The 26,814-nt window shown below is 39.2% G+C and overlaps 3 protein-coding genes across 8 annotated transcripts in view; 2 read left to right on the top strand and 1 right to left on the bottom strand.

Moving 5' to 3' along the window:
• Positions 1 to 2,035: 2,035 nt before the first annotated feature.
• Positions 2,036 to 4,655, top strand: LOC121867894. The gene is made up of 4 exons (XM_042368017.1): positions 2,036 to 2,364; positions 2,840 to 2,968; positions 3,086 to 3,251; positions 4,450 to 4,655. The coding sequence occupies exons 1-4, from the start codon at positions 2,356 to 2,358 to the stop codon at positions 4,533 to 4,535; spliced, it is 390 nt and encodes a 129-aa protein (XP_042223951.1). The 5' UTR covers positions 2,036 to 2,355; the 3' UTR covers positions 4,536 to 4,655.
• A 4,905-nt stretch (positions 4,656 to 9,560) lies between these two features.
• LOC121867893 lies at positions 9,561 to 18,808 on the bottom strand. Of its 3 annotated transcripts, none has more exons than XM_042368015.1 (9): positions 18,789 to 18,808; positions 18,036 to 18,134; positions 17,154 to 17,284; positions 15,332 to 15,462; positions 14,812 to 14,885; positions 14,176 to 14,330; positions 13,878 to 13,989; positions 13,320 to 13,428; positions 9,561 to 10,134 (listed from the first exon to the last, which is right to left on the bottom strand). In XM_042368015.1, exons 2-9 carry the CDS (start codon positions 18,094 to 18,096, stop codon positions 9,903 to 9,905), a joined length of 1,005 nt encoding a protein of 334 aa, XP_042223949.1. In that variant the 5' UTR covers positions 18,097 to 18,134; positions 18,789 to 18,808; the 3' UTR covers positions 9,561 to 9,902. The 3 variants fall into 3 exon arrangements, with proteins under 3 accessions (XP_042223949.1, XP_042223948.1, XP_042223950.1); XM_042368014.1 differs by lacking the exon at positions 18,789 to 18,808 and adding an exon at positions 18,330 to 18,427; XM_042368016.1 differs by lacking the exons at positions 18,036 to 18,134; positions 18,789 to 18,808 and adding an exon at positions 17,687 to 17,744.
• Positions 18,809 to 21,106: 2,298 nt separating this feature from the next.
• LOC121867966 (protein GDAP2 homolog) overlaps positions 21,107 to 26,814 on the top strand; it is a 123,258-nt gene continuing 117,550 nt past the window's right edge. For all 4 annotated transcript variants that reach the window (XM_042368142.1, XM_042368141.1, XM_042368139.1 and 1 more), the window contains exons 1-3: positions 21,107 to 21,189; positions 25,021 to 25,213; positions 25,562 to 25,704. In XM_042368142.1, coding sequence (XP_042224076.1) covers positions 25,047 to 25,213; positions 25,562 to 25,704 — 310 coding nt within the window. In that variant the 5' untranslated portion in view covers positions 21,107 to 21,189; positions 25,021 to 25,046. The remainder of the gene's footprint in view (positions 21,190 to 25,020; positions 25,214 to 25,561; positions 25,705 to 26,814) is intronic.

Below are 26,814 nucleotides of genomic sequence, written 5' to 3'. Positions count from 1 at the left end.
AATAATAATAATAATAATAATAATTAATAATAGTAAAGAACCATAAAAAAATACAAAAATTAAAAAAAAATCAAAAGTGAGAAAAAATATATGTATGTTGTGTTGCCAATAATAAGAGAAACAATTGAGACCCTGCAATTGTGTGTAAATGAGGCAGAAAGTCAGATCAGCAACCTGGGACTTGGTCACAATTTTCGTGATGCCATATGGCAGCAGGGTCCACCATAGACAACACATTATGCTTCCAATATCCAGTGGTGGGCACTGTTCCGCTAATTAGCAAAGCTAACTTTTTCCTTAGCGGATTAGAGTTTTCTCTAACTTTGGAAACCATTAGCGGACCAATAAGCTTCCGCTAAATTTAGTTCCGCTAACTTTAAGTCCGCTAACAAAATTTATACATGTTTGTTCCTGTCTGTTGTAAGCGTGTGAGGCCGCGACGCGTGTCTCCAACAGCCAGTCAGGCACCCTTGGCTGACTGCTGCGTGTTAGTACGTATAAACGTATAAACGTTCATTTAATTATTTGTGTACACCTTGATCATCATCTGATCTTGGCATGCTATACCTTTTTGGAAAGCTCTATGTCTAAGTTAGCGGTTAGCTTTAACTTCCGCTAATTTTTTTAGCTGTTTAACGTTAGCGAAGTTAACTTTTTAGTTAGCAGATTAGCGAAGCTAACTTTTCGTTTAACTATGTCCACCACTGCCAAATCTTCCCAAGCGGTAGTACCTCCCTGTTTGGTAGCTGCTAATACCTTCTACCTACAATGATGTTATTGTTGTTATTTATTATTGTTATTTGGTTTTTATGTTCTTATATATTTATCATTAATTTTACTGTGGTGTTTGTTTCGTGGTGGGATGAAATGTTTAGAATATTTTAGTTTATATGTATATATATATATTTATGTTTATTTATTTATTTGTTGGAACGTACGTGATGAAATATAATTAAGTTCATTAACTGTTTTGGCATTTAGGTGTTGACTGGTGAATACTGTACAAGGTAACTCTCTCTCCACACACACAAGACAGTTAATAGTTGTTTCACGATTACTCTGTGTGTGTGTGTGTGTGTGTTTTGACGTGAGTGATTGTGAGGATGTTATTTTATTGTGTTTATTTAACTAAAAAGTTCGTTAATGGTGGCGTGAACTGAGACACGAAAACTCCTCATGTTGTGTTCTCTCTCTCTCTCTCTCTCTCTACATATATATATATATATATATATATATATATATATATATATTTATATATATATATATATATATATATATATATTTTCCTCTTTATATATATTTTCTCTCTCTCTCTCTCTATCTCTCTTTCTCTCTCTCTTTCTCTCTCTCTCTTCTCTCTCTCTCTCTATATATATATTATATATATATTTTTTTTATATATATATATTTATATATTTATATATATATATATATATATATTTTTTTTATATATATATATATTTTAATACATATATATATATATTTTTTTTTTATATATATATATATATATATTTTTATATATATATATATATATATATATATATATATATATATATATATATATATATATATATATTTTATATATATATATATATATATATATATATATATATATATATATATATATATATTTATATATATATATATATATTTTATATATATATATATAGAGAGAGAGAGAGAGAGAGAGTTGGGAATTGCTTATAATGTAATAATTGAATCTCGTATATCTTTCAATAATAATAATAATACGTAACTTATTTCTAATATAATACATAAATTTACTCATGTATGGTCCCCCGCCAGGTAGATAGCACAAGCTCCCCCTGTACTTCCTTCCCTCTTCTAACTTTACCTTACCCTTACACCTTCTTGTATCTCCAGAGGCTATAATGTTTCTTTCCCTCCATCTAGACCGACCGACAAATGTATGGAATTATTTTCCTGAAAAGGTGTTATTTTCACTGAAGAATTTTTATTTACATCTACTGGGCGTCAGATACTTTCTATTCAAATTATGTTCTTGTAACTTTTTTGTCAGTATTTACAAAAAAATTCCAAACATAACATTTTCCGTTCCATAAGGATTTCAATAATTTCCGTGAGAAAGCAGAGCCAATCAGAGCCTTCCAGTTGTCACCTACACTGAGCCTTGAGCCAATCGGCAGCGACGACAGGTACCAAGTATGTTAGTAAGTGGTGGGTGGATTGAGCGTCGCTACTGGTGATGAGAGAGGTGGTGAAGGTGGAAGGTTCGCAGATGGTACTCGGCCACACAGCTGGTACAGACAAACCTCACAGGCTTCAAGGACGAAAAGTTGTTGTGGGTCTAAGGACACGACTCGCAGCACACACATGATGAAGGTAAGTTATTTCATCACTTTACAATGTATTTACAACACCATACTTCTGCACTTATTAGCTAACTTTACCAGACATTCTTCTCATTAAACACGGAAAAGCAGTGTTGATCTACTGTACTATATAAGGGCATACAATAATCAACTGTGGAACAAAATTACCCACAATCTAATTATTATCACAAAAATATATATTATTATAGTCATTTAGTGAAGATATTTGTGGTTGTTGCTGGAAAACTGCACCGTTATGGTAAACGTTGACACTCATGATAACGTATGTAAAAATTTAAAAGTTCTCTCAAATGTTTATCTTACTCTACAGTCATTTAATCAATTATAACGTGTTTTTTTTTAACTTTCATTGTAAAAGTAACTCTTGAATCACCCATTCCGCAGTTAACTTTATTATTTGAGTTATTAGAAAATGATTTGATTCCGCCCAATGAGAGTTAAGTAATTCTGGTGATGGTTGACAGGGGGCGATGATGGTGATGGTAGCAGCAATGGTGGTGGTGGATATGGAGAGCCAGGGTGTACACGGTGCCTCATTCTTCATCAGGGTGCCAGGGGTAATGCTCACGGGATCTGTTGCTGATACTACGCTGGTAAGTATTGATTCATCATTCTCTCTCTCTCTCTCTCGGTGACGTAATTCAATATAATGGTGAGTAGAATCATATAATCTAACTTGGTTGTTGTTTTGGTTGTGGTGATGGTGGCAGGTCTCCTCGCGTATCCAGTGCGCCATGTTATGCAGTGAGGTATCGTGTAGGGCCTTCACACTCCTTAACACCAACGCACGGAAGGAGTGTACACCATACCACACCATCACCAGGGCAGACAGTGTGGTCGAGGAGGCGTATGAGACCTTCGCTGAGGAGCATAGTGGTAAGTTGTGATTACTTGTACTGTACTGGGTATCCGTTGACGTCACATGGCATAGGTGTGATTTGCTTGACCATTAAACCTCCCTCACTGCTATCATATTGTCATGCCTGTGGGAAGCTCATCAGTATATCATGGTAGGCAATAACCTGTACATCGTACCTGGCAGGCACATCGCAAACAGGCAATGCCTGCATCATGGTGACAACCAACACTGTATACATCATGGTAGCCAATAACCTGTACATCATGGTAGCCAATAACCTGTACATCATGGTAGCCAATAACCTGTACATCATGGTAGGCAATAATCTGTACATCATGGTAGGCAATAATCTGTACATCATGGTAGACAATAACCTGTACATCATGGTAACCAATAACCTGTACATCATGGTAACCAATAACCTGTACATCATGGTAGCCAATAACCTGTACATCATGGTAACCAATAACCTGTACATCATGGTAACCAATAACCTGTACATCATGGTAGCCAATAACCTGTACATCATGGTAGCCAATAACCTGTACATCATGGTAGCCAATAACCTGTACATCAGCAGTGACAATAGCCTGTGACCCACATCATGGTAGCCAATAACCTGTACATCATGGTAACCAATAACCTGTACATCATGGTAACCAATAACCTGTACATCATGGTAGCCAATAACCTGTACATCATGGTAGCCAATAACCTGTACATCATGGTAGCCAATAACCTGTACATCATGGTAGGCAATAATCTGTACATCATGGTAGGCAATAATCTGTACATCATGGTAGACAATAACCTGTACATCATGGTAGACATTAACCTGTACATCATGGTAGACAATAACCTGCAGATCAAGGTAGACAATAACCTGTAGATCATGGTAGCCAATAACCTGTAATCTCCTTAACTGTGGCCAAGTTGTCTACGATTAACTAAACATTACAGTAACATTGCACAAAAAAAATATTCCTTAGTCTGAAATGTACAGGGTATGTATATATGTATGTTTATTTTCGTTGTTAACGGCCAGATATTTAAAAGCTGCCATATGACTAATTTATATTTGTACAGACAACACTAAAAATGACACACACACACACACGGTTCCAAAGACTGTATCGTGCCCACTTAAACACCTAACCTAACCTAACCAGACAACGCAAGGAACACACTACTCAAGAGTTCCTTTATGTTCCGCAGAGAAGACGTTGAGAGACATGGCGTACCCTATCACAACTCAACCCACGACAATTCAGCCCACCACAACTCAGCCCACCACAGCTTAGCCCACCACAACTCAGCCCATCACATACTGGCATTCCCTTGGACCTCTTAAGGTTGTAACAATATCACAAATTCACAAATTACACTTTGTACTATAGGTCCAGGAATAGATCCCACCAAATTATCACCTCATTACTATGGGGTATATTGAAATACATGAAGTAGTTGTAATAACAGAATATATTAACAAATAATCAATAAAATAAATATATCAGTATGTACAAAAATAAACAAATACAAGTTAAATCTGATCAAATAAATGACTCAACCGAGTGACAAAATAATGAACACAAAAGTAAAGACTTATTTAGTCTAGAAACTACGATGAACAACGTGGTCAATCCACCACACGAAACCTCATAAATAAATAAGATATTTTCCGTGGAACTCCAAAATATGATTAACAATAATTTTTCACAAATAATACTTTACTTGGTGTTATAAAAGTCGAGCAAGGTTTACACGTTATACCACTAGAAACATACTGTACAATAAGAAAGGTGAAATAGGAACCAAGTCTGTGTGGGTAGAAATCACGGAAGGAAGAGAAAAACTAATTATGGGAGTGATTTACAGGCCCCCAAGTCTTGGCAAAGAAGCAGCTCAGCCCATATGGCAGGAAATGAGTAGGGCAGCAAAATATAACAACCTATTCATTATGGGGAGGGGGATTTCAACTTCAGAAATATTGACTGGGACAACATTGTAGGCGACTATGAATCTGAAGACTTCCTAGACGCAGTACAGGACAATTTTTTGAAACAACTAATTACAGAACCTACTAGAGGTGACAATATATTAGACCTAGTATTAACAAATAAAGAAAATATTATCAGAGATATCACAGTAGGGGAAGAACTAGGTAACAGTGATCACAGAGAAATCAGGTTCACCCTAAATTGGGAAACGAAAAACAATGACAATATGGTCAGAGTCCCAAACTTTCGGTTGGCGGATTATCAGGGGTTAAGAAGGTACCTAGGTGAGGTCACCTGGGAACAGTCACGTCAGTTCCCAGTAGGAAGGGGTGAGGTCATAGATGACACAACAATTGATCATGACTATAATATATTCACTAGTATACTACATAAAGCACAAGAACAAAATATACCATACAGAAAAATTAGGTCAAATAAGAATGAGCCAAGGTGGATGACCAGAAAACTTAAACATGACATAGGAATAAAGAAAGGAATATATAAGAAATTAAAGGGAGGGGAGGAGCAGCTCAGAAACAGGTATAATGAACTATCTAGGAATGTTAAGAAAAATGTAAGGAAAGCAAAGAGAGACTATGAAATCAAAATAGCAAGAGAATCCAAGGCGAATCCCAAAGGATTTTTCCAGTTATATAGGAAAAAGGTCAAGGACAAAGTTGGGCCTTTATAGTCAGGGAGGGGAGAAGTGATAAATGGCAGTGAAGAAATAAGCAAAGCATTGAACAGCTATTTCTTATCAGTTTTCACAGAAGAAATTTGCGAGGAAATTCCAGAGGTGGAACTGATATTTAAGGGAAAGGAAGAAGAGAAATTAAAGAATATCACTATCAGAAAAGAGGATGTTCTTAAGATAAATAAACTAAAGAAAACAAAATCCCCAGGGCCGGATGAAATTTTCCCTCGAGTCTTGGAAGAGTGTAGGGAACAGATTAGCGGACCCCTCGTAAACATATTTACAAAATCATTAGACACTGGAGTTGTGCCAGACTTGTGGAAACAGGCAAATGTAGTACCCATATTCAAAAAGGGAGACAGAGCATCAGCGTCAAATTACCGGCCGACCAGTTTGACGTCAGTAGTGGGGAAATTTCTTGAATCAATTATAGCAGATAGCATCCGATTGCATCTAGAGAAAAGCAAATTAATCTACGACTCTCAACATGGGTTTACAAAGGGAAAATCTTGTCTAACAAATCTGCTAACGTTTTTTAGGAAAGTCTTCGAGGTAGTAGATAATGACGAAAATTACGATGTTATTTACTTAGACTTTAGCAAAGCATTTGACAGAGTACCGCATCAGAGGCTTCTGAGAAAAATTAAGGCTCATGGTATCGAGGGGAAAGTTTTAAATTGGATAAAATCATGGCTCACCGATAGAACGCAGAGGGTCAGCGTAGATGGTGTTAAATCTGAATGGGGCCGTGTAACCAGTGGGGTTCCCCAGGGGTCAGTACTAGGCCCACTCTTGTTCATAATCTACATAAACGATCTAGATATTGGGACCAGCAGTGACATAAGCAAGTTTGCGGATGACACCAAAATAGGGCGGCAAATTAATTCAGGGCAGGATGCAAATGCATTACAGGAGGATCTAAATAAACTGCAGGGGTGGTCTGAAAAATGGCAAATGAAATTCAATACCAGCAAGTGCAGCGTACTTAATATTGGAAGAACAAATACTTATAATGTATACAGCCTTAATAACATTAACCTAGAGAAGTCGACTTGTGAAAGAGACCTTGGGGTACTTGTAAGCCCGGACCTACGGCCTAGAAAACAGTGCGTTAATGTTCGAAATAAGGCAAACAGAGTATTGGGTTTTATATCTAGAAGTGTAAGTAACAAGAGTGCAGAGGTCTTATTGCAACTATTTCTTGCGCTAGTCAGGCCGCTCCTCGATTATGCGGTTCAGTTCTGGTGCCCATATTATAGAATGGATATAAATTCACTAGAGTCGGTGCAGCGAAGAATGACAAAAATGATTCCGGGACTTAGAAACCTTCCATATCAGGATAGATTAAAGAAACTTAACTTGCATTCCCTAGAAAGACGAAGAGTGCGAGGAGATATGATAGAAGTATTTAAGTGGGTGAAAGAAATCAATAAAGGGGATATAAATAAAGTTCTTATAATATCCGAGCTGGATAGGACTCGGAGCAACGGATTTAAGTTGGATAAGTTTAGGTTTAGGAAGGAGATAGGAAGAAACTGGTTCACAAATAGGGTGGTGGACGAGTGGAACAAGCTTAGCAACTTTGTAGTGAGTGCGGGAATTCTGGAATGTTTCAAAAGGAGGCTAGAGATTCATGGATGATAGAGAGTGGTAGTAACTCTCGACAGGAGCTGCCATGCACAGGCCAACCGGCCTATTGCAGACTCCTTATTTTTTTATGTTCTTATGTTATGTAAAGGAGATACTCTGTACTTAGCTAAACACTGCCGGGCCCATACTAAAGTAAACAAAGCGAGCGGACGCGGCAGAAATGACATCATAAACAAAAGACGTTCACGTTGCGAATCCACAGCCAACGATGGAACGCTCACTCGTAACACTACGCATAACCCACCCCTCTACCACCACTACTTCTACCACAGCCTCTACCACAACCCAGCGTACCACCACCTCTACCACAATGCAGCGTACCACCACCTCTACCACAATCCAACGTACTACCACCTCTACCACAGCTCAGTCATCCAACCTAGGCTGGAGCTTCGGGCTAGGCTTGTCGATCTCAGATGCTAATAATAATACCTGGTGACTGAGACAATAGGCCTATTGTGTTACCTGGCGGATCTGAGACACTAGGCCTATTGTGTTACCTGGTGACTGAGACACTGGGCCTATTGTGTTACCTGGTGACTGAGACACTAGGCCTATTGTGTTACCTGGTGACTGAGACACTAGGCCTATTGAGTTACCTGGTGGCTCTGAGACACTAGGCCTATTATCTTTTCATATTTATTTTTATTTTGATCCCTTTAATATGGTTTATATATAGTGGGTTGGTTGGTTGTGTCTCCAGTACATACATCTCTTGCATTACTAAATTTGACTATCAATTTCAATACTATACCAATGATAAAATTAAATACGCCAATACAGCTGAACACACACACACACAGACACACACACACACACACACACACACTCACTCAATTTATAAATCATACAACAAGTGATTCAACTACATCGTATAACAATTAACACAAACGGAATAAAATACACACCTTTCTCACTGTATTATTTGCCGACCAATTAAATACATGTTACCGGACAAGAGTTAAAAGATTGTGTTTACCTACGAACTAAAACATTGGCTGCCACTTAGTCTATCATGCAACACGCTCTCTTACTTCTTGCGTGTTTGTCTGTGTGTGTATCTCTCTCTCTCTCTCTCTCTCTCTCTCTCTCTCTGCAAATAAACTAAGTATAAAGTTAATGTTTCCTTCCAACTTAAGTTCTTACAATTATCTAAGTTTAAAAGTCATGTTGTTTATGGTAGCACTTCCATGTACTGTATATTGTTTTTTGTGTGTTATTATCTGTTGAGAATTTAGTAGAAAAAAGCTCTAATTTATATTGATATATTAATCTCTGTTGAAAGTATTGATGAATGTTCGCCTCAACCATTCAGTACGCTAATGGGTGAGTTCTGTACTGACCAATCATTACAAGTTTAGTTATTTGTCAAAACTATCTACCCTCGCATACTCACATAACCCAACAAGTAGGTAGTATGTAGTAGGCAGCTACCAAACAGGGAGGTACTACCGCCTGAGAAGATATTGGAAACAAAATGCATTGTCTCATGGTAGACCCTGCTGCCATATGGCATCACGAAAATTGTGACCAAGTCCCACGTTGCTGATCTGACTTTCTGCCTCATTTACACACAATTGCAGGGTCTCAATTGTTTCGCTTACTATTGACAACACAACATACATATATTGTTCCTCACTATTAATCTTTTTTATGGCCCTTTATTATTATTATTATTATTATTAGAATATCTAATTTAAAAAAATATAATTGTTATTACTATTATTATTATGACCCTGCATTATTATTATTATTATTATTATCTAACCCCCAATTTTTTTGAAGATTTTTTTCTGCGGGAATATCCCACCGGGGCAAAGGTTAGTGACCCACTAACCTTTGCCCCGGTGGGCTAATCCCGTAGAAAAAAATAATCTTAAAAAAAATTCTCCAATAATTACAAGACTCGGATGTAACACTGAATCTCCTCCTCCCTAACAGATAAACAAAAGAGCATCGAGTGATCAGGATGAGGAAAAGTCATGTTATTAATTACTAATATTATTAGGAGGAATCTTTCTATTGATGTTTGTTTACGCCGATACACAAACACTGACCACCAAGTGACAAGATTATTCAACCAATACACAAAAATCATGAGAATATTTTTTTTTTTTCTGTTGGCCGACATCTCTTCATTCTGGCTCCTTTCTGCTAAAATTTTCCATTCTGCGTTCTAGTTAGTTTTCCCCTACGAGCTAATGCCAGAGTGGTTAGGTTAGGTTACAACTGAGTTAGAAGTTTCAGAAGGTTGTGTATAGCAGAAAAGAGCTAGAAAAAAAAAAGACCGCTGACAGTTCCCGGGAAGGAGTGCGAGGTCCGACCCACTACAATGCTTGCTTGGGGTGTTCGTTGGGCATCACACATAGAGGACTCTTCTTGGCGAAACAATCCTCGTCGGTGAGGTAATGGTAGTGTTCGTAGGAGAGGGAGGCACAGTGACCCACGGGAGGTGACGTAGGGGCCTGGACGTATTTGTAACACTCGCTATCGTTAGCCGCCATCGTGCTGTTGAGGAAGGTGTAGTTGGTGGTACTCTTCACGCATGGCTCTTGATGTCTGGAGAGAAAACGAGAGGGTTATGTCTTAATTTTCTCGATATTGTCTTTATTTATTCTGTTGATCTGTATTTTTATTTATATTTGTGTTTAGTTTTCCTGAAGTTTAGAAATATAGCGAAAATCACTATGAATGTCTAATCCACTTAAGAGAAAATACTTGCCTATGTATGGCAGGTGTTATATATTGTATACTGTATATTATGTTTCATATATACAACAGCGTGCAAAGATGCGTGAACCTAAAGACAAATGACTGTCAACGTATGCGCTGATGTAACACTTTAAGACAAATGACAGTCGACTCATGTTGTGTTTTGACGATAGACGATGTGAGGGAAGCAACGGAAGAAGTTTGATGAACACGTCAGTCGGTCTTTGGCAATATCTTAGGAATTTTGTGTTTATTGTGTTTACGTTTTATGAAGAAATATTTAAATTTCTGGAGGATTCACTAAGCCCTGAACTTGTTGTGTAGTTGGGGCATGTTAGAAAAGATCGAAAGTGTCTGTTACAGTGAAGAGCACTATCGCTTCCCCGCTGATATTATAAACGACATCAGCACTAAAACACTGACGGAAAACGGAGTATTACCGGTGCCAATTTTGTCTCTGTGAGCACTAAGAGAAAGATTTGATAAGGAGATTGATCAAGAAAGTCTCATTTGTCTGATGATAAGATAATAAAGCTCATTTATAAATGGTTGACAGCAGGAAAAATCAGTGTAGACACCCAGGGAACTGCGTCGAGAGATTACAGTTTAATATGACGGAGAGAAATGGAAGACTGGTGAAACGAGGAATATTAACAGATGACGATGAAGGAACATAAGCCCAGGGATCCAGGAATTCATCGTTAACCATTTAAAGAACTTTGTGGGTAGAGGACTGCGTGGTGTTCCTCCCCGTGTGTGTGTTGAAGGATGTCCTCTCACTTCTTGGGATATATGTTAAAGTGGTTCGGCAATAAGTGGTGTTCTGTGGACCAGTGGAAAAATTCCATCACCTACAGGTGGCTAATTGGGTCGCTGTTTAACCCTTTGAGTCCTGAAGGGTTAAACCATCGCCGTCAAAGAACATCAGAATGGAGGAAACTGCAGCGGGCCTATTGGCCCATACTGGGCAGTCCAGCGAATTCGAGTTAATGATGATATTTGGTAACTTGTTCCATTCATCCACTACTCTGTTTCCAAACCAGTGTTTACCTATTTCGTGCCTAAATCTAAATTTGTCTAATTTAAAACCATTGTTACGAGTTCGCTCCTGGTTGGATAGTTTGAGTACCTTTGTAATGTCCCCTTTGTTTAGCCCTGACTTCCATTTATACACCTTTATCATGTCGCCCCTCGCTCTACGTGTCTCGAGGGAGTGCAAATTAAGATGCTTTAACCTGTCTCTATACTCAAGGTTCCTAATGCCCCGGATTAGTCCTGTCATTCTCCTCTGAATTCTTTCCAAGGATTCTATATCCATTCTGTAATACGGTGACCAGAACTGAACTACGTAATCCAGGTGAGGTCTCACAAGCGCAAGATATAATCATAAGATGACCTCGCTAGTCTTGTAAGTAACACTCCTTTGTATGAACCCAAGTACTTTATTAGCCTTGTTACGAGCAAAAACACATTGTTTACTTGGCTTAAGGTTCCTACTTACCATTACTCCTAACTCTCTCTCGCAGTCGGATTTCTCAATGGCATCGTTGTTCATCTGGTAACTGGTTTCCCTGTTTACATCTTCTATACTGAGTACTTTACATTTGTCCATGTTGAATTTCATCTGCCATTTTTCAGACCATTCGAATAATTTGTTTAGATCCTCCTGTAGTTTTGCAGAGTCCTCGTCAGATTTAATAACACGTCCTAGTTTAGTGCCATCAGCAAATTTACTTATGTTGCTGTCTATCCCGATATCTATGTCATTTATGTATATAATAAATAATAATGGTCCAAGTACTGAGCCTTGGGGAACTCCACTAGTGACGTTGCTCCAATGGGATTTAGTGCCGTTAATGCTCACTCACTGTTTCCTGTCCTGTAACCACGCCCTAATCCATTTAAGGATATTACCTTTGATGCCATGTGCTTCTACCTTTCTAATTAATCTTTCGTGGGGGACTCTGTCGAAGGCTTTGCTAAAGTCGAGACATACCACATTATAATTGTGCCCCTCGTCCACCGATTCGACAACTGATGAAAAGAATGTTAATAGATTAGTTAGACATGAACGCCCGCTTGTGAAGCCATGCTGGGAATCATTGATCAATTGGTGCTTCTCCGGGTGATTTCGAATAGAGTTTGAAATGATTGCTTCCAGTAATTTGCCTACTATTGATGTTAGATTGATTGGACGGTAGTTAGAAGATAGTGATCTATCCCCCTTCTTGAAAATCGGTATTACATTCGCTATCCTCCAGGATTCTGGTACTACACCTGTTTTTAAGGACATGTTAAACAACTTTGCTAAGGGCATACTAAGCTCTTCCTTACATTCCTTTAATACTCTGGCAAATATCTCATCGGGACCAGGTGACTTATTAGGCTTTAGTTTGTCTATTTGCTTACAAACATCGTTACTAGTCACTACTATCTCGCTTAATTTGTTTTCTTCACTATCTCTGAATAGAGTCGGTGCCCCGGGTATCATGTTTAAAATTTCGGTGGTGAAAACTGTTGAAAAATATTTATTCAGATTACTGCTCATTTCTCTGTCGTTATCAGTTAGCTCGCCGGTATCTGACTGTATTGGTCCAATCTTTTCTCGTGTTTTAGTTTGATACATTTGGTAGAATCCTTTGGGGTTTGTCTTCGCCTCTCTTGCTATCGTCACCTCATTATTGGGTTAAACCATCGTCGTCAAAGGGTTATAATGTGTTTAGTACGCCTCGACAACTATTAAAGTGTTTTAACGCGTATTATAGATTAGTAAATACTATACACGAGTCATCAACATTTAGACATTATAAGATACATCCTTAATTGATTACGTCACTAGATTATGTTTATTTTATTTTATTTATATATTTTTTTTAATACTGGTATAAAAGTTAAAGTTAGTGTGGTTGAAAGAACATGGAGTCTCGCTATATAGACGACGGGGAACTCTGAAACTCTCCTCTTTCTGCGTCGGGGATCATGAATGAGTATGTTATCTATATTCCTATTATTGAAACACCTGAAGGACTTACCTGACGGCCCATAAGGGAGAACCAAGATACATAGGGGAGTTGTCGAGCCAGGTCCAGCCCAGAGTGTCATTGACGTAGCCTCCGCCCACCCAGAAGTCCGCCGTCACCACTGTTACATATAAACCAACTCACTATAAAAATCCAATCGAGTTTCTCTTACTCTCAGTGGTGTTTAGAGACGTATATAAGTTAACACGTACTATTTCTTAACATAACCTAACCACCCCAACGCTAACTTAACCTGTCCTACCCTAACGTATCCTAATTTAACCTAACCTCACCTAGCCTAAACTAACTTAAACTAGCCTAACGTTAACTTAACCTATCCTAGCCTAACGAATCCTAATTTCAAGTAACCTAACCTATCCGAATTTAAGCTAACCTAACCTCACCTATCCTAGGCTAACCTAACTTAAACCACCCTAATGCTAACTTAACCTATCCTAGCCTAACGTATCCCAATTAAACTAACCTAATCTATCCTAATTTAAGCTAACCTAACCTCACCTATCTTGATCATTAAAGAAACAGGTAAAAGTGAATGAGACTGGTACTGACGATGGCGTCTTAGGTGATGTAGGACGGTGGAGAAGACGTTCAGGTCATCCTTCAAGGAGAACAAGTCACCTCCGATGATTTTACAGAAGGTTCTGGCCTCCATCCAACCCATCTACCGGGCCAACATTAAGTTAGAAAAAAATAAATATAATCTACATAGTGTGTATTAAAGACTAGCATTTTACTTCAGTATGACTCAAATTTGTTTACACACTAAAGTAAAAGGTAACCAAAGCTTAGCCACTTTATACAGAGAGACATTTTGTAAACACTATTGATTATAATGCCAGGGGCTTACGGAGCCGAGAAAGAAGACAGAGAGACACTGTTTCCCCACTTTGGTGTAGAGCCAAGGACAATCTGCGTCACGGATGGTGTTGTTTAGCTTGAACAAGAATTCGTCTGACCAGTTTTCGTTCTTCATGTGGATGGATGGGTCAGTTATCGCGGGTACTGAAAAATATATAATCTTGTTAATATTACCCTCATCTGACTACCAGTTTATATAAGGAGTTACATCACCCTGGATCGATCACTGTTCATCGTAAACTTTGCCACTCCGAAAACAAGTCACGCTAATAGTTGTTGTACTAGTAATTTCTGGCATCTTAAACTTGTAATTATTGAACTAGTGACAACTGGTATATTTTCGTATATTTGTCTCAAGTCCCGTCTCGTCCAATTTTGCCTATCAGTAGAAGACTGAGGTGAATACTTGCCTGGATACTTCTCGTCCATTCTTACACAGTGCGTGAACCTTACCACACCAACACACGCGACGACATTGACAAACATATATATGCTTATAATATGGAAAAATCGATGTGGTGTCTTAATATGGCGTCCTAATAGAGAGGGACGATTCAGCACATTTTTATGTCATTGGGAAGAATCAAGTCAGCACGCGCTATTTTTTGCGTATGACCGAACTCACCTGTAGGCTCTGGGGTTGGAGTAGTCAGCTGGATGGCGTAGAGAGCCTGGAGCTTCTCGTTACGTAACATCTGAAGAGACACAGGTGTTCAGTAGGTGTACTGTACACGTAAAGCATCGAAGCATGCCTGTATATTGACGCACACAAATATAACTATATAAATATTACTCGCACACACTGTACATATAATACATATACATACAATTGGGCATATACCGACATGCAAATCAAATCAAATGCACACACACACACACACATATATATATATATATATATATATATATATATATATATATATATATATATATATATATATATATATATATATATATATGTATAAGTACACAGTATACACCTGTGAAAGTGAAGCCAAAATTATATAATCTATGACATAAAGTATCATCAATGGTGTAGCGTGTACGATCACGAATATCTTATAATGTCATGAAAAGCGAAGAGAGAGAGAGAGAGAGAGAGAGAGAGAGAGAGAGAGAGAGAGAGAGAGAGAGGACTAACTCCACAGATACGGGGGTCCAAGGAGCCCTCACACAGGGATGACTTCTGCAGTAGTTTGTTGGTGGAGACACAGCTAGATATGGAACCCGTCTTACATAGTGCCCTGCTTAGAACACAGTCAGTGTTCTTCCATACCTGAAGAAAGAAGAATGTTACTTGTACAGTATTTCCACCACTTCTGCCACCATCACCACTACATCACTGCTATCGTTGCTACGTCACTACTACCATCGCTACATCACCACCACCGCCATCATCACAAACATTCTGTAAACAAAATATATATTATAAACTGTTTTAACGCACACACACATCACTACATCCTTGACCACTGGAGAGTCAAGACCTATCGGGCCCTGCCCCTGCTGCAGCAGTTGCCTCAGCCAATGTTGGCCCATTCCCCAAGCCCCCATCCTCGACCCACCCTCACCACCGGGTTATCAACATAATCCTGCCAAAAGTGACAATTTCGTTTTGGAAACTCGTGGGCTCAGTGTTCACAGTGGAAACAGTGTTTAAGCCAGTGAATTCAGCACTAGACAGTGCCAGCGAGCGCATAACCCACCAGTGAGATCCACACCCCAGAGATAAGCACCCCTCGGAACCGACCACCATTTTCTGACCAGGCAGTGTTAATCAGTCCACCCTGGGAATAACCGTGGGCCGGCTTTACACCTGACCACAAGAAAACTGAGCACCACCTAGCAGAGAGTGAGGTACTGTGACACCCCCTCACCATCAGTGTCTTCACAAGCATCGTGAGGTCCTTCATATCAACACCTACGGACGAGTTACTGCACCACGTGAACACCACACCACCCGGTGTCTCCATGACCACGTGAAGTCCTTCATATCAACATCTGCGGACGAGTTACTGCACCACGTGAACACCACACCACCCAGTGTCTCCATGACCACGTGAGGTCCTTTATATCAACATCTGCGGACGAGTTACTGCACCACGTGAACACCACACCACCCGGTGTCTCCATGACCACGTGAAGTCCTTCATATCAACACCTACGGACGAGTTACTGCACCACGTGAACACCACACCACCCGGTGTCTCCATGACCAGGCCGTCCTTTGGGGGCGAACAGGGGCGACAGCGGGGGCGCGCGTGTGGGGGCCCAGCACTAGACCCAGTGACCTCGGACACATTACCTGTTGACTGGTTAATCTGATCTGACGGCTTACGCCACCATCACAACCGTGACCTTACCATCCATAGCGACAGTCCCATGGGGGGTTGGTGGGGTGGGTTCCTCTGACCGCATAATCTGGGGCCCCGCAGTGGCTGAGTTGTCCCGGGCCCTGCACTCTCCTTGGGACGGCCCTGCCCATGACCATGTGAAACCCTACTCACACAGTAGGGCAAGAGACCAGCCCGGGCCATCAACTGTAAACTTTAATTTGTTTATTCAATTCATGTTCCTTCTCCTTTTAGTAATGAAAGCTTTTGTTAACGACCCACCTACCCCATGTCTTTGTATATATAGTCATTTCTGCCCAATGTGTATTTTCAGCCTTCGGATTGCTGAACTTTTTTCAATAAGCCGTTAATTATTATTATTATTGCACGCACACACACACACAAATATACACACACACACACACACACACACACTTCCGCTACCTGTCCTACATATAAGGCCGTCGTATATACCTATGACGCCCTTTCTAACTTGCTGACACTCTGACACCTTCCACAACGGACCACTGACATTTCTTGACACTCACTGACCCATCCACATATCATAATCCTTACGTATCACCCCCACCTTCTGAGACTATTCTACTAAAAATAAAGTCTGTCAGGCTCTTACCTCACAAATGGAAGGATCCTCATCACTACCGTCGCCGCAGTCGTTGTCGTTATCACAAATGTACCTAATCCTAGTGCATCTCTCCGACGAAGCGCAGTGGATCTGGTCTGCCTCGGGACACGTCGCTTCGGCTGAGGGAGAAAGAATATGTCTTTATAATACAATGGCTGGAGGGTTCATTGTGGTCATTTGGTGGTGGTGGTGGTTGTTGATGTTGTAGTGGTAGTGTGAATGTCTGTTGTTGTTGATGGAGGGGGTACGCTGATGATGGTAGTAATATTAGTAGTAGTGGCGTGGATGGTATACAATGTTATGATGGTGGTGTTTGCGACGTATTAATAGTAGTGGTGGTTGTGATTGTTGGTGCTAGCGTATGGATGGATGGAACGGTCTAGAAGAGTGGTGATTCAATCCATGTAACCCCTGACTCTCTCCTGTTGTGTGCATTACGAATATTGATGCATCCCACCAGAACGTACCAGCATCAACCACAGCGAGGCCCTCAACACAGCAGTAAGAGGTGTGATACTCACCGGCCCAAAGGCAACACAGCATCAACCACAGCGAGGCCCTCAACACAACAGTAAGAGGTGTGATACTCACCGGCCCAAAGGCAACACAGCATCAACCACAGCGAGGCCCTCAACACAACAGTAGAGGTGTGATACTCACCGGCCCAAAGGCAACACAGCATCAACCACAGCGAGGCCCTCAACACAACAGTAAGAGGTGTGATACTCACCGGCCCAAAGGCAACACAGCATCAACCACAGCGAGGCCCTCAACACAACAGTAAGAGGTGTGATACTCACCGGCCCAAAGGCAACACAGCATCAACCACAGCGAGGCCCTCAACACAGCAGTAAGAGGTGTGATACTCACCGGCCCAAAGGCAACACAGCATCAACCACAGCGAGGCCCTCAACACAACAGTAAGAGACATGATGATCTAGGATGAGGTTGATCGACTTATGAGACAGTCTGTAAGATAATTCTCAATTAGTAATATTATTCTCTCTCTCTCTTAGTATGTCTGAACTCAATCAATGTCTAGACACTGTGAAACCAAACGACAATTCCAAAACAAACAAAAACGATATTTCCAACAGGCCAGGAGAACACTCGCTCGTCTTCTGCTTACAGAAGATTAAGGGAGTAAAGGGAGAGACTGAATACCTGTGCTAACGTCTCCCTCTGATGGCCGCTGGACTAAAACTGAACTCCTATCAGTAGGCAGCCATTAGTGTCGAACCTAGTCAAAGTCGCGTATGATTGGTGGAACCCAACCAATCACAGTTTGAAGCCACACGTGGAATTGGCTGCTCAAATACAGCCAATCAGGACTTTATTCCTGTATCACACCCGCCTCTCACTTTATTAGGTAATTTAAGGAGAATTTCACTGCTGGTATCGGGGCGGTGTTCATATGTCAGTACCAGAAAAGCAAATGCAAGTGTTATTCCTCTTCAATAGTAAACAATATTTCATTAGATATACAAAACACCTTCAGGAATATACTCTCAAAAAACTTAGCTGAGAAGAAGAATAAGAGGAAGAAAATAAAATAAAATTATGATAGTTAATATAGACTCTTATTCATAATTAAATAACTCTCTAATATAGTCCCTAATTCACCATGATATAGAGTAGGTCAGTGTTACAAACATTGACTCAGTTCACGACACTGTGTATTAGAGAGAAACCTGAACCGAGTGCCCCCTCTGGTGATAGTGACGTTTAAGTTGTATTGTACTCTGCACTGACATCACAATCTCTTATACCATGACGACCAGAGACGCCCACCTCTCTTACAACCCGAACAAACATTAAATCTCTCAGCGGCGATAACAATTATTATTATTATTATTATTATGTCCTAACAAGTGTTCGACAGATATTATGGGATAACGAGTATCCTTAAATTAAACTCTTGAATGTGTTGACAGATCTTAAAACTTGCCAGTGACGTTGTAGTTCCCTCCAAGATATGGGATACTTTCGACAATATATCCTGTGCACATTTAGGTTTTAGTTGTTATTATCATCACGCATAAATTACTAGTTTATTTGTCTAAATAAACATCCGATTAGCAAACTCTGTGAACTTCAGCTCAAAAGTCATCCAGTACACCCTCATATAACATTAAAAACTCCCTGAACTAGTTTATTGTCGATGTGTCTAATACAATCCTAATGTGTCCGAGTGATATGATGTGTTTGTGAAACGATTATGATTGGCTTATCCGAGATTATCCAGTCAATAAGTACATATTTCTGTCAATGATTTTCCGTACTCTCGCCAATGTACAAGTATTGGTAAACAACGTGAACAAGATGGGTGACTGGGTCCGAATCGGGGTTTTGTCTTGAATCGTGGGAACTGTCGTCCTCTAATCAATAAGACCCCAGGAAATATCGATGTTTAAACAAGTGTGAAGCAAAGTTCAAGCTAACGTGGACGAGAGTGCATTAAATGTCATCGGTGAGTCAATGCACAAGAGCCATTTCCGATACGTTTTTTAAACGAGTTTGCTACCACCAGCGGCTGGGAGGTGGAGTTGTATGGACACACAGGTAATGGTAGCATATTCGCCTCGTGTTGCTTTCATCGACTTTGCTGTCTTTTATCTAAAACAACACAAAAAACATCGAGGTATTCTTTCGATCAACATTCGTCTTAACTAAGGTTTAAGAATACACCTAAATGGCTGATTGGCGCGAAAAAAAAATCAAATTAGACTCACTGCCTTAACTAGATACATTCACTTAGCATCAGTTAAGGGAAAAGTGTGAGGTACAAAATCTATAATCCCGGACTCGTCTGTCGCTAAGAGAAAAAACTACCAGAAGTTTTCTACAGTTCCATACCGAGATAGAACATCGCTAAAAACAAGATGTGGCTCTTTGAAGATCCACGAAGCAGCGCCACTATCACAGTAGAGGGACCCAACAGTGAAACAGCAACAGTCTGCTGGGACAGGAAGTGAATATATGGGGCTATGGTCTGTGGGTATTGTGGAGCCGTAGGTGATAAAAGGAGGGAGCGAGAAAGAGAGAGAGGACAGCAGCGTTCTCACTTCTGGGGAATTTGTTCCCAGACTGGGAATCTGGACACATCTGGGGACAAATCTAGGGAAATGGGCTTTTGGGGAATTTTGAATATTTTGGGGAATAATTAGGGAATTTGAGTGTTTGGTTTATATAATACCAATACCAGGTCTCTGAGTCAACATTTTCCCTGAAAACTTGAAGAGAGAAAGTATTGTGGCTACTACATGGAAAGGAAGGATTGGCATCACTTGGGATACCTGCTGATCTACTGAATTTGTACGATCATCCAAAACTGCTGAAGCTTGTGCGAAATGTCAAGAGCAATACTTCCGATTCAGAAGCTCATCAAATTATTGTTGATATACTCAAGTCATAACTCATAAAATATCATAAACTCTAAACAAAGTGTTGGAATCAAAATTACTTTTTTTTAATTAAGTAGATAATTTGGTATACATTTATGTCTTGATGGAGTCTATACCTTAGATTAAGTACCGGTAAATACTCGAAATGTTAGTGGAGTGTTTACTCTTGTCAGAAAACCAAAACAAGAATTTTATTTTTTCTGCCACAAATATATTAAAGACCACAATAAAACTTTCATTTTAAACTGATATATATATATATATATATATATATATATATATATATATATATATATATATATATATATATATATATACACAGTACTTGTTTTAACAGGCATAAAAAAGATTGACAATACAGGTATAGCTAAATACTTTTATGCGAAGAGAAAATATTATTCATAGTTCATGTAAAATTACAGTAGAATCATAGCACTAATGATTTTCATATATGGAGTAAATTTAATCACTGAATATTGAAAATGAACTTAAAGGCCACGGGGATTAAATAGCAACTAAATTTAGTGCAGTTTTCCTCGGCCGCCGACAACGCCATCTGTAAATAGTAATCAGATGGTCCTTGTAAATACAGGGTACGTACTACCTTTTTGGCCTTACAGGTGAGTAATGCCAGGTAATTAACTGTAAAAATGCATATAGTGTTATCATATTAGTTTACCCTAATTGAAACTGGAAGGGGAAGTAGTATTATAGGTGATTAGTGGCAGGAGAGACAGTTATAGATAGGGATGGAAATTGTCGCTCATTGATCGCCTCAAAGACACTGCGGGAGGTTAGCGATCTGACCATAACAGGATGTGATGTAGTTCATGTCATTATTCCTAAATCAGAGTAGTTTAAGCTGTAAAAGAGACATTATAAACCTTATTTACTAAAGTGCATGTTTGTTCAATGTGTAGGAGATACTCGCCACTGTGTGTAATGAATTTTTTTAATACTAGCACAGTTTTTTCTCTAACGTGTTTATATTGTGTAGAGTAATGTTGTGGCTAGAGAACAAAGGCTACACACATTTCAGTTCAGAAAAATCCTATATTAATCTCCATAAGACTTGGAAAGGTAGGAATCATGTGTTTTTGTTGATATGTTAAACCATTTATGAAAGTAGATGATATGAAGCAGTCAAACCTTACGTACCTGAAGATGCCATAGGAGTGTAAGGTTAGGGTGTGTTAGTTCTTGTTATGTGATAAATAGTTTAGGAGTGTCAAGTGTCAACAGAAACGAGGAACTGCTACCCTCTTCTGGAAATTTAAGTGTGTTTGTAATGAGGTCAGATACATTTTGATAATTTTACCTTTTTTCTAGGACAGTCTTGTGGTTCCTTTTCATCAGGCTGACGGGGATATCTTGCTTATCTTTTAATGGTGGCAGACTCCACTAATTTAGCATACTTAACCCTACCTAACTTAATAAGAATTTATTTCAAGATTGTTAAGTTTGGTTAGGTTTGGTGTGTTCAGGAAAATTCAAAGAGTAAGACTGAGATAGTATTGCTGAGGTTTTGGTAGTTAAACTACATAACTTCTGTGGTATTCATAACAGGAACACAAGTACAGTACAGTTTATATTATGTGTAAAAAGTTACTGCAGTTCTTTCCCGAGTTAGATTTTTGCCACAGCAGACATACTGGTATACTTTTGTTTTTTCTTGCTTTCTATCTCACCAGCTAGGAATAAGGGTAATTGTGCAGATTACAGCAACCAAAGAATTCCGGAAATTCACTTCACTTAATCGATAGAACTATTTTTTCCTATTATAAATTTCTTATATAGTATACACTTCCCTCACAAATTTATAATAATGAAGTTATTGAATTTTAAAAAGAATAAAATCAGAGCACCTGACCCTGACTCGGAGAAAGGTAAGAAATACTGTAACGGCTATTGATATTATTGTGGAGGCTGACCATGCGACTATGGGTTATTATCTAACAGATGGCCCTGCACCCAGCTAGGGCCACTGGGGGTCCGGGGGCGGAGCCCCCCGGTTTGGTGGTTAGGTAAGGTTTAGTTTAGTTGTATTGTATAATCCACAAATCACTCTGGGTTAATACCTAGCATATGGCCCTAGCCCCCGGCTAGGGTCACCGGGGGTCCAGGTTTAGTTTGGTTGTATTGTATAATCCACAAATCACTCGTTTTTTTTGCTCTCCCTCACCCAAAACCCCAAATTCCCACACTCTTCTCCAGTATTGTTATAGGGAAGGGGGGGGGGGAGGGGGAGTAAATCACAAATGAGTGATTTCCGACAAACACGAAGGTCAGATTTGAACTAGTCACATCAAAATCCATGAGAAACCTATTATTTTTTGTTTCAAATTCCATGGTTGCTGTAATATGCATATTCACTGGAATAAGTTTCAATAAATGAAGTGACAGCTCATTTCCAAAAAAATTGAAAAGGGTATTGGAGCTAGGTAATTAATTTAGGCTTGCCAAGATTATAATTTTCATTATCATCATCATCATCACTGTTTTACGGCCATATTCCCCGTGATTACCTAATGGCTTGGTATCACAGCGGCTATCAGGCAAATTTGGAGTAACTTTTATTCTGTTGGTCCAAACAAACTATGGGAGATTATGCCCTGGCCAGGCTTTGCATTAGCCACTTGTTAGCTCAAGAGCTCAAGCCAGTATGTTATGACCACATGGTCCGCTTAACTATAAAACAATTGCCGGCCGAGTGTCCCAGTCTGGGGGACCTTAAGAGGCAGTATCTCTCCAGGACAAGGGGATGGGATTGTATTTATCCATTATCCTTAGTTCTCAGCTGAAGTTTCATTTCCAGAGGATAGAGTTTTTAAGTGTACCATGGAGCCTGGCCTCCTCCAGCATATAGCTATAAGTTATTTTTAATATTTTAAGTACTGTACAATTACAGTATATCTATATGTGTGTGATATTATTGTTATCTTTAGTTTATGTTAAAACATTTTTAGATAGAAAACCCTTTTTAAGTGAATACGGTGTACAGTAACATGATTCATACTATTATGATGTCAGATGCACTGCAGTATACGTATATGCAAATCAATGTACGTCTAACCCACTTTTACAGTGATAACTGAGCATTTTATGTTGGCCTTCTAAGCACTTCTCAGCTGGTAAGGCAGGGTCACAATGGAGTTAAACTACCATAGTGTTGATTGGGATGAAGCACGGACTTGTTTGAATGTTTTGAAGATTCAGGAAAAATAGCCTATATTTGATTATAACATATCTACCTACTACAGGTATTTCCAGTTAGGTGAAGACATTCAGGGGGTTAAGGAGGCCATGACATCTGACATTAAAGCTTCACAATATAATATTTCCATTTTATCATAATCCTCAGCACTGGAAGATAAGTAGAACACATGATTTTAAAATTAGATCTGCTTGTTTCTGGTTGCTAAACTGTTCTTATTTTTTTTGATACAGTACAGATCTTCCCCTGCATTATATATTGTCAATATGTAAAATATAATTCAAAATGACCAATAATTTGCTTGGAAACACAGAAAAAAAGCATTTAGTTGAAGAGAGTCTCAAGCAAGATGTTACCTCCAGTGAAAACAGAGAGAGACTAACTCCTGTTTGCTGTATTAAGAGGCTGGATGCCGCGCATTAAACTAGTCACTTTACCTTCAATTATGTTCAATAATTGTTATAATGACTTAAGAAATTGAATATTAAACTTTTAAAATTATTGAATAGTATAAACTTCTTGATATTTACTAAAATAGTAAGGAATTTAAGCCCTAGAACCGATTAATGTATTGGCGGACTGATACTAAAGCTGGTTGCCCGGTCAGTGCAAGCGAAAACATGTTGAGGTCGGTTCGTAAGAACTTCGTTAACCGAATTTTTTTTCGTTAACCGAATTAACCGAAGGCAGTGTTCGTTAAACGAGGGGTCACTGTATATCAATCAAATGTTAGAGCCCATGTAATATTGGGGGTTTTGTTTCACGGAAAGAAAATGTTGGTCAACTGAAAGGTTTTTCATGCAAAGTTTACCACTATACATCTAGACTGCATGGCAGATAGAAGTTCATATTCTTTAAAGAAAAAAAAAACATGTCAAAATGTGATAGTTAATTGTTAAAGCAAATGTTTGTTTTAGTATAAAGAAAACAAGTTGTCAAAAAGTTTGTGAAAAAGTACTATGCATACTATATGTCCCCGGTATGGATTAAAGAAAAATGAATTGATGCTTCTCAGAATAGTGCATAAAGAGAAAGATGTTGATATCTTAGAAAATTGGGTGTGAATTTTTGGTATAAAAGGATTTTTGTCGCAATACAGTATCTGAAAGTATTGTACTGAAAATAATCGTAACAGTTTTCATATACAGGGTACATGTTAGTGACCTTATTGTCAGTGTGTGAGATTTTGTTTTCACCATAAGTTGACTATTTAGTGTTTAATTTACATTGTTAATAGTTTCAGGTATTAAGGCATGAGACGGCATGGAGCCCCTAGGAGTTAATCCCCAAATAGTGGACGTGTGGTCCCTGCCAACATGGGGAGCAACAAAGACGGGCACTCCTCCTCTACTCCCTCCACAGCCCACACCCAACCACACCACGCCTCCCTTCTCAGTCAACAAAGTTCTCAATAACAAAATATGCCTCTGGTACGCTTACTCATGGATTGTAATTACTGTACTTAGTTTGTAATAAGTTAAAAGTTTACATCAAATTCAGAGATTAATTAATTAATGTTAACCATGATGTAGCAGTGAAATTCAAATTCAAATTTTTGAGTGTTAGACTGTGAGATGCTTTCATTGATGATATTTTTGAAGACATCCACAAGGGTCTTAAGATTAAAATAATGCATGTTTGTAACCTTTTACATTCTGATTAACTATACAGGTAATATAAAAAATTTTGTGAGGGGCATTTATACCACAAAATTTGTCTCATATTTACTCTAATTACCAGGGTATTTTTGTGTGTTAAATATGTAGTTTTCATTTCAGGCCAGGTGATATTACTCGTCTGAATGCTGAGGGAATTGTCCACAGCACTAATGAATCACTCAATGATCGTAATGGCTACAGCGAAAGGCTACTGTTCAAAGCTGGACCTGAATTGAAGAATGAGCTTTATAATAATGTTAAGAGTAAGTTCCATGCTCTTGTTTTCTTAACAAGGTATACCCATTTTGTGTTCTACTCTAAAAGCATCCTTAACCCTTTGCCAGATATGGTTACAGGGTTTGAGGTTTGTGATGATGACATGGTGCAGCTTGATTAAATTTGTGTGCCAGTCAGCTGGGCATGATTTATATCAAATGCCTCTTCCACCATCTTACATTATACAGTATAGTCGGGATTTATGCGGTCAATTGAACCCGTGGAAGTCCGCATAAAACGAGAAACGCGTTAATGAAATAACAGAACATATGGGATTAATTGAAATAGAGACTGGGCCGACCCCCAAACTCCACTTTTTGCCGATACAATACGTACGTTGTAGTAAAAATAGTATCTTAACTTTATGATTGTATGCACACACACACACACATAATATCTAAATAAAAAACTACACTACTGTACAAATAAAGGTGTTTTAAGACTTACGTTAGGAGAAGAGATGGGTCGGCATATGTGGATGGCGGCTGGTTCCGAGGCAGAGGGCAGATTAGTGGCCCTCAGGTGAATCACCGTCACTATCCACCGCAGATGTCAGAGCCTCCCTGACAAATCCCTCAAAGTCAACATTACTGTCACTATCACTGACTTGGGCTGGCTGTGGTGGGTTGTGGGCGAAGAAGTCCATGATGTTACGCTGACGGCTAGTGTTGATGTGTTTGTGATACATCGTGATGTACTGCTCCATACCTTGCTGTAGATGGTTATTAAAGACTTCATACTGTTGATTGTCAGGGTCGTTGGAAAGGATTAGCTTCAGTTTCTCTGCAAACTCGATGGCATCCTTAACATTACCATGTGTTAACTTGTGTTCTTCTCGGGCTGACGCACCACCTGCATCTTCACTGATGTCATCGTCTTCCAACATCTCGTTGGCAGTCACTTCAGGATCCCTGATCACCTCCATAATGTCTTCAGTGGTGGTCTCGGAGAAGCCTGCAGCTGTAACACTCTGCGCAGCTTCTCTTGCAAAGTCCACTGCCACTGCAACAGGCTGAACCTCACAAGTCACAGGTTGACTCTGCCTCCCGCCTGGGATACCTTGTAACACATGCCGCCATGCGTGACGAATCGTTGCC

The sequence above is a fragment of the Homarus americanus genome, unplaced genomic scaffold (assembly GCF_018991925.1).
Source record: "Homarus americanus isolate GMGI-L3 unplaced genomic scaffold, GMGI_Hamer_2.0 scaffold37032, whole genome shotgun sequence".
NCBI lineage: Eukaryota > Metazoa > Arthropoda > Malacostraca > Decapoda > Nephropidae > Homarus > Homarus americanus.
This window is presented reverse-complemented; position numbering and strand designations above follow the sequence as displayed.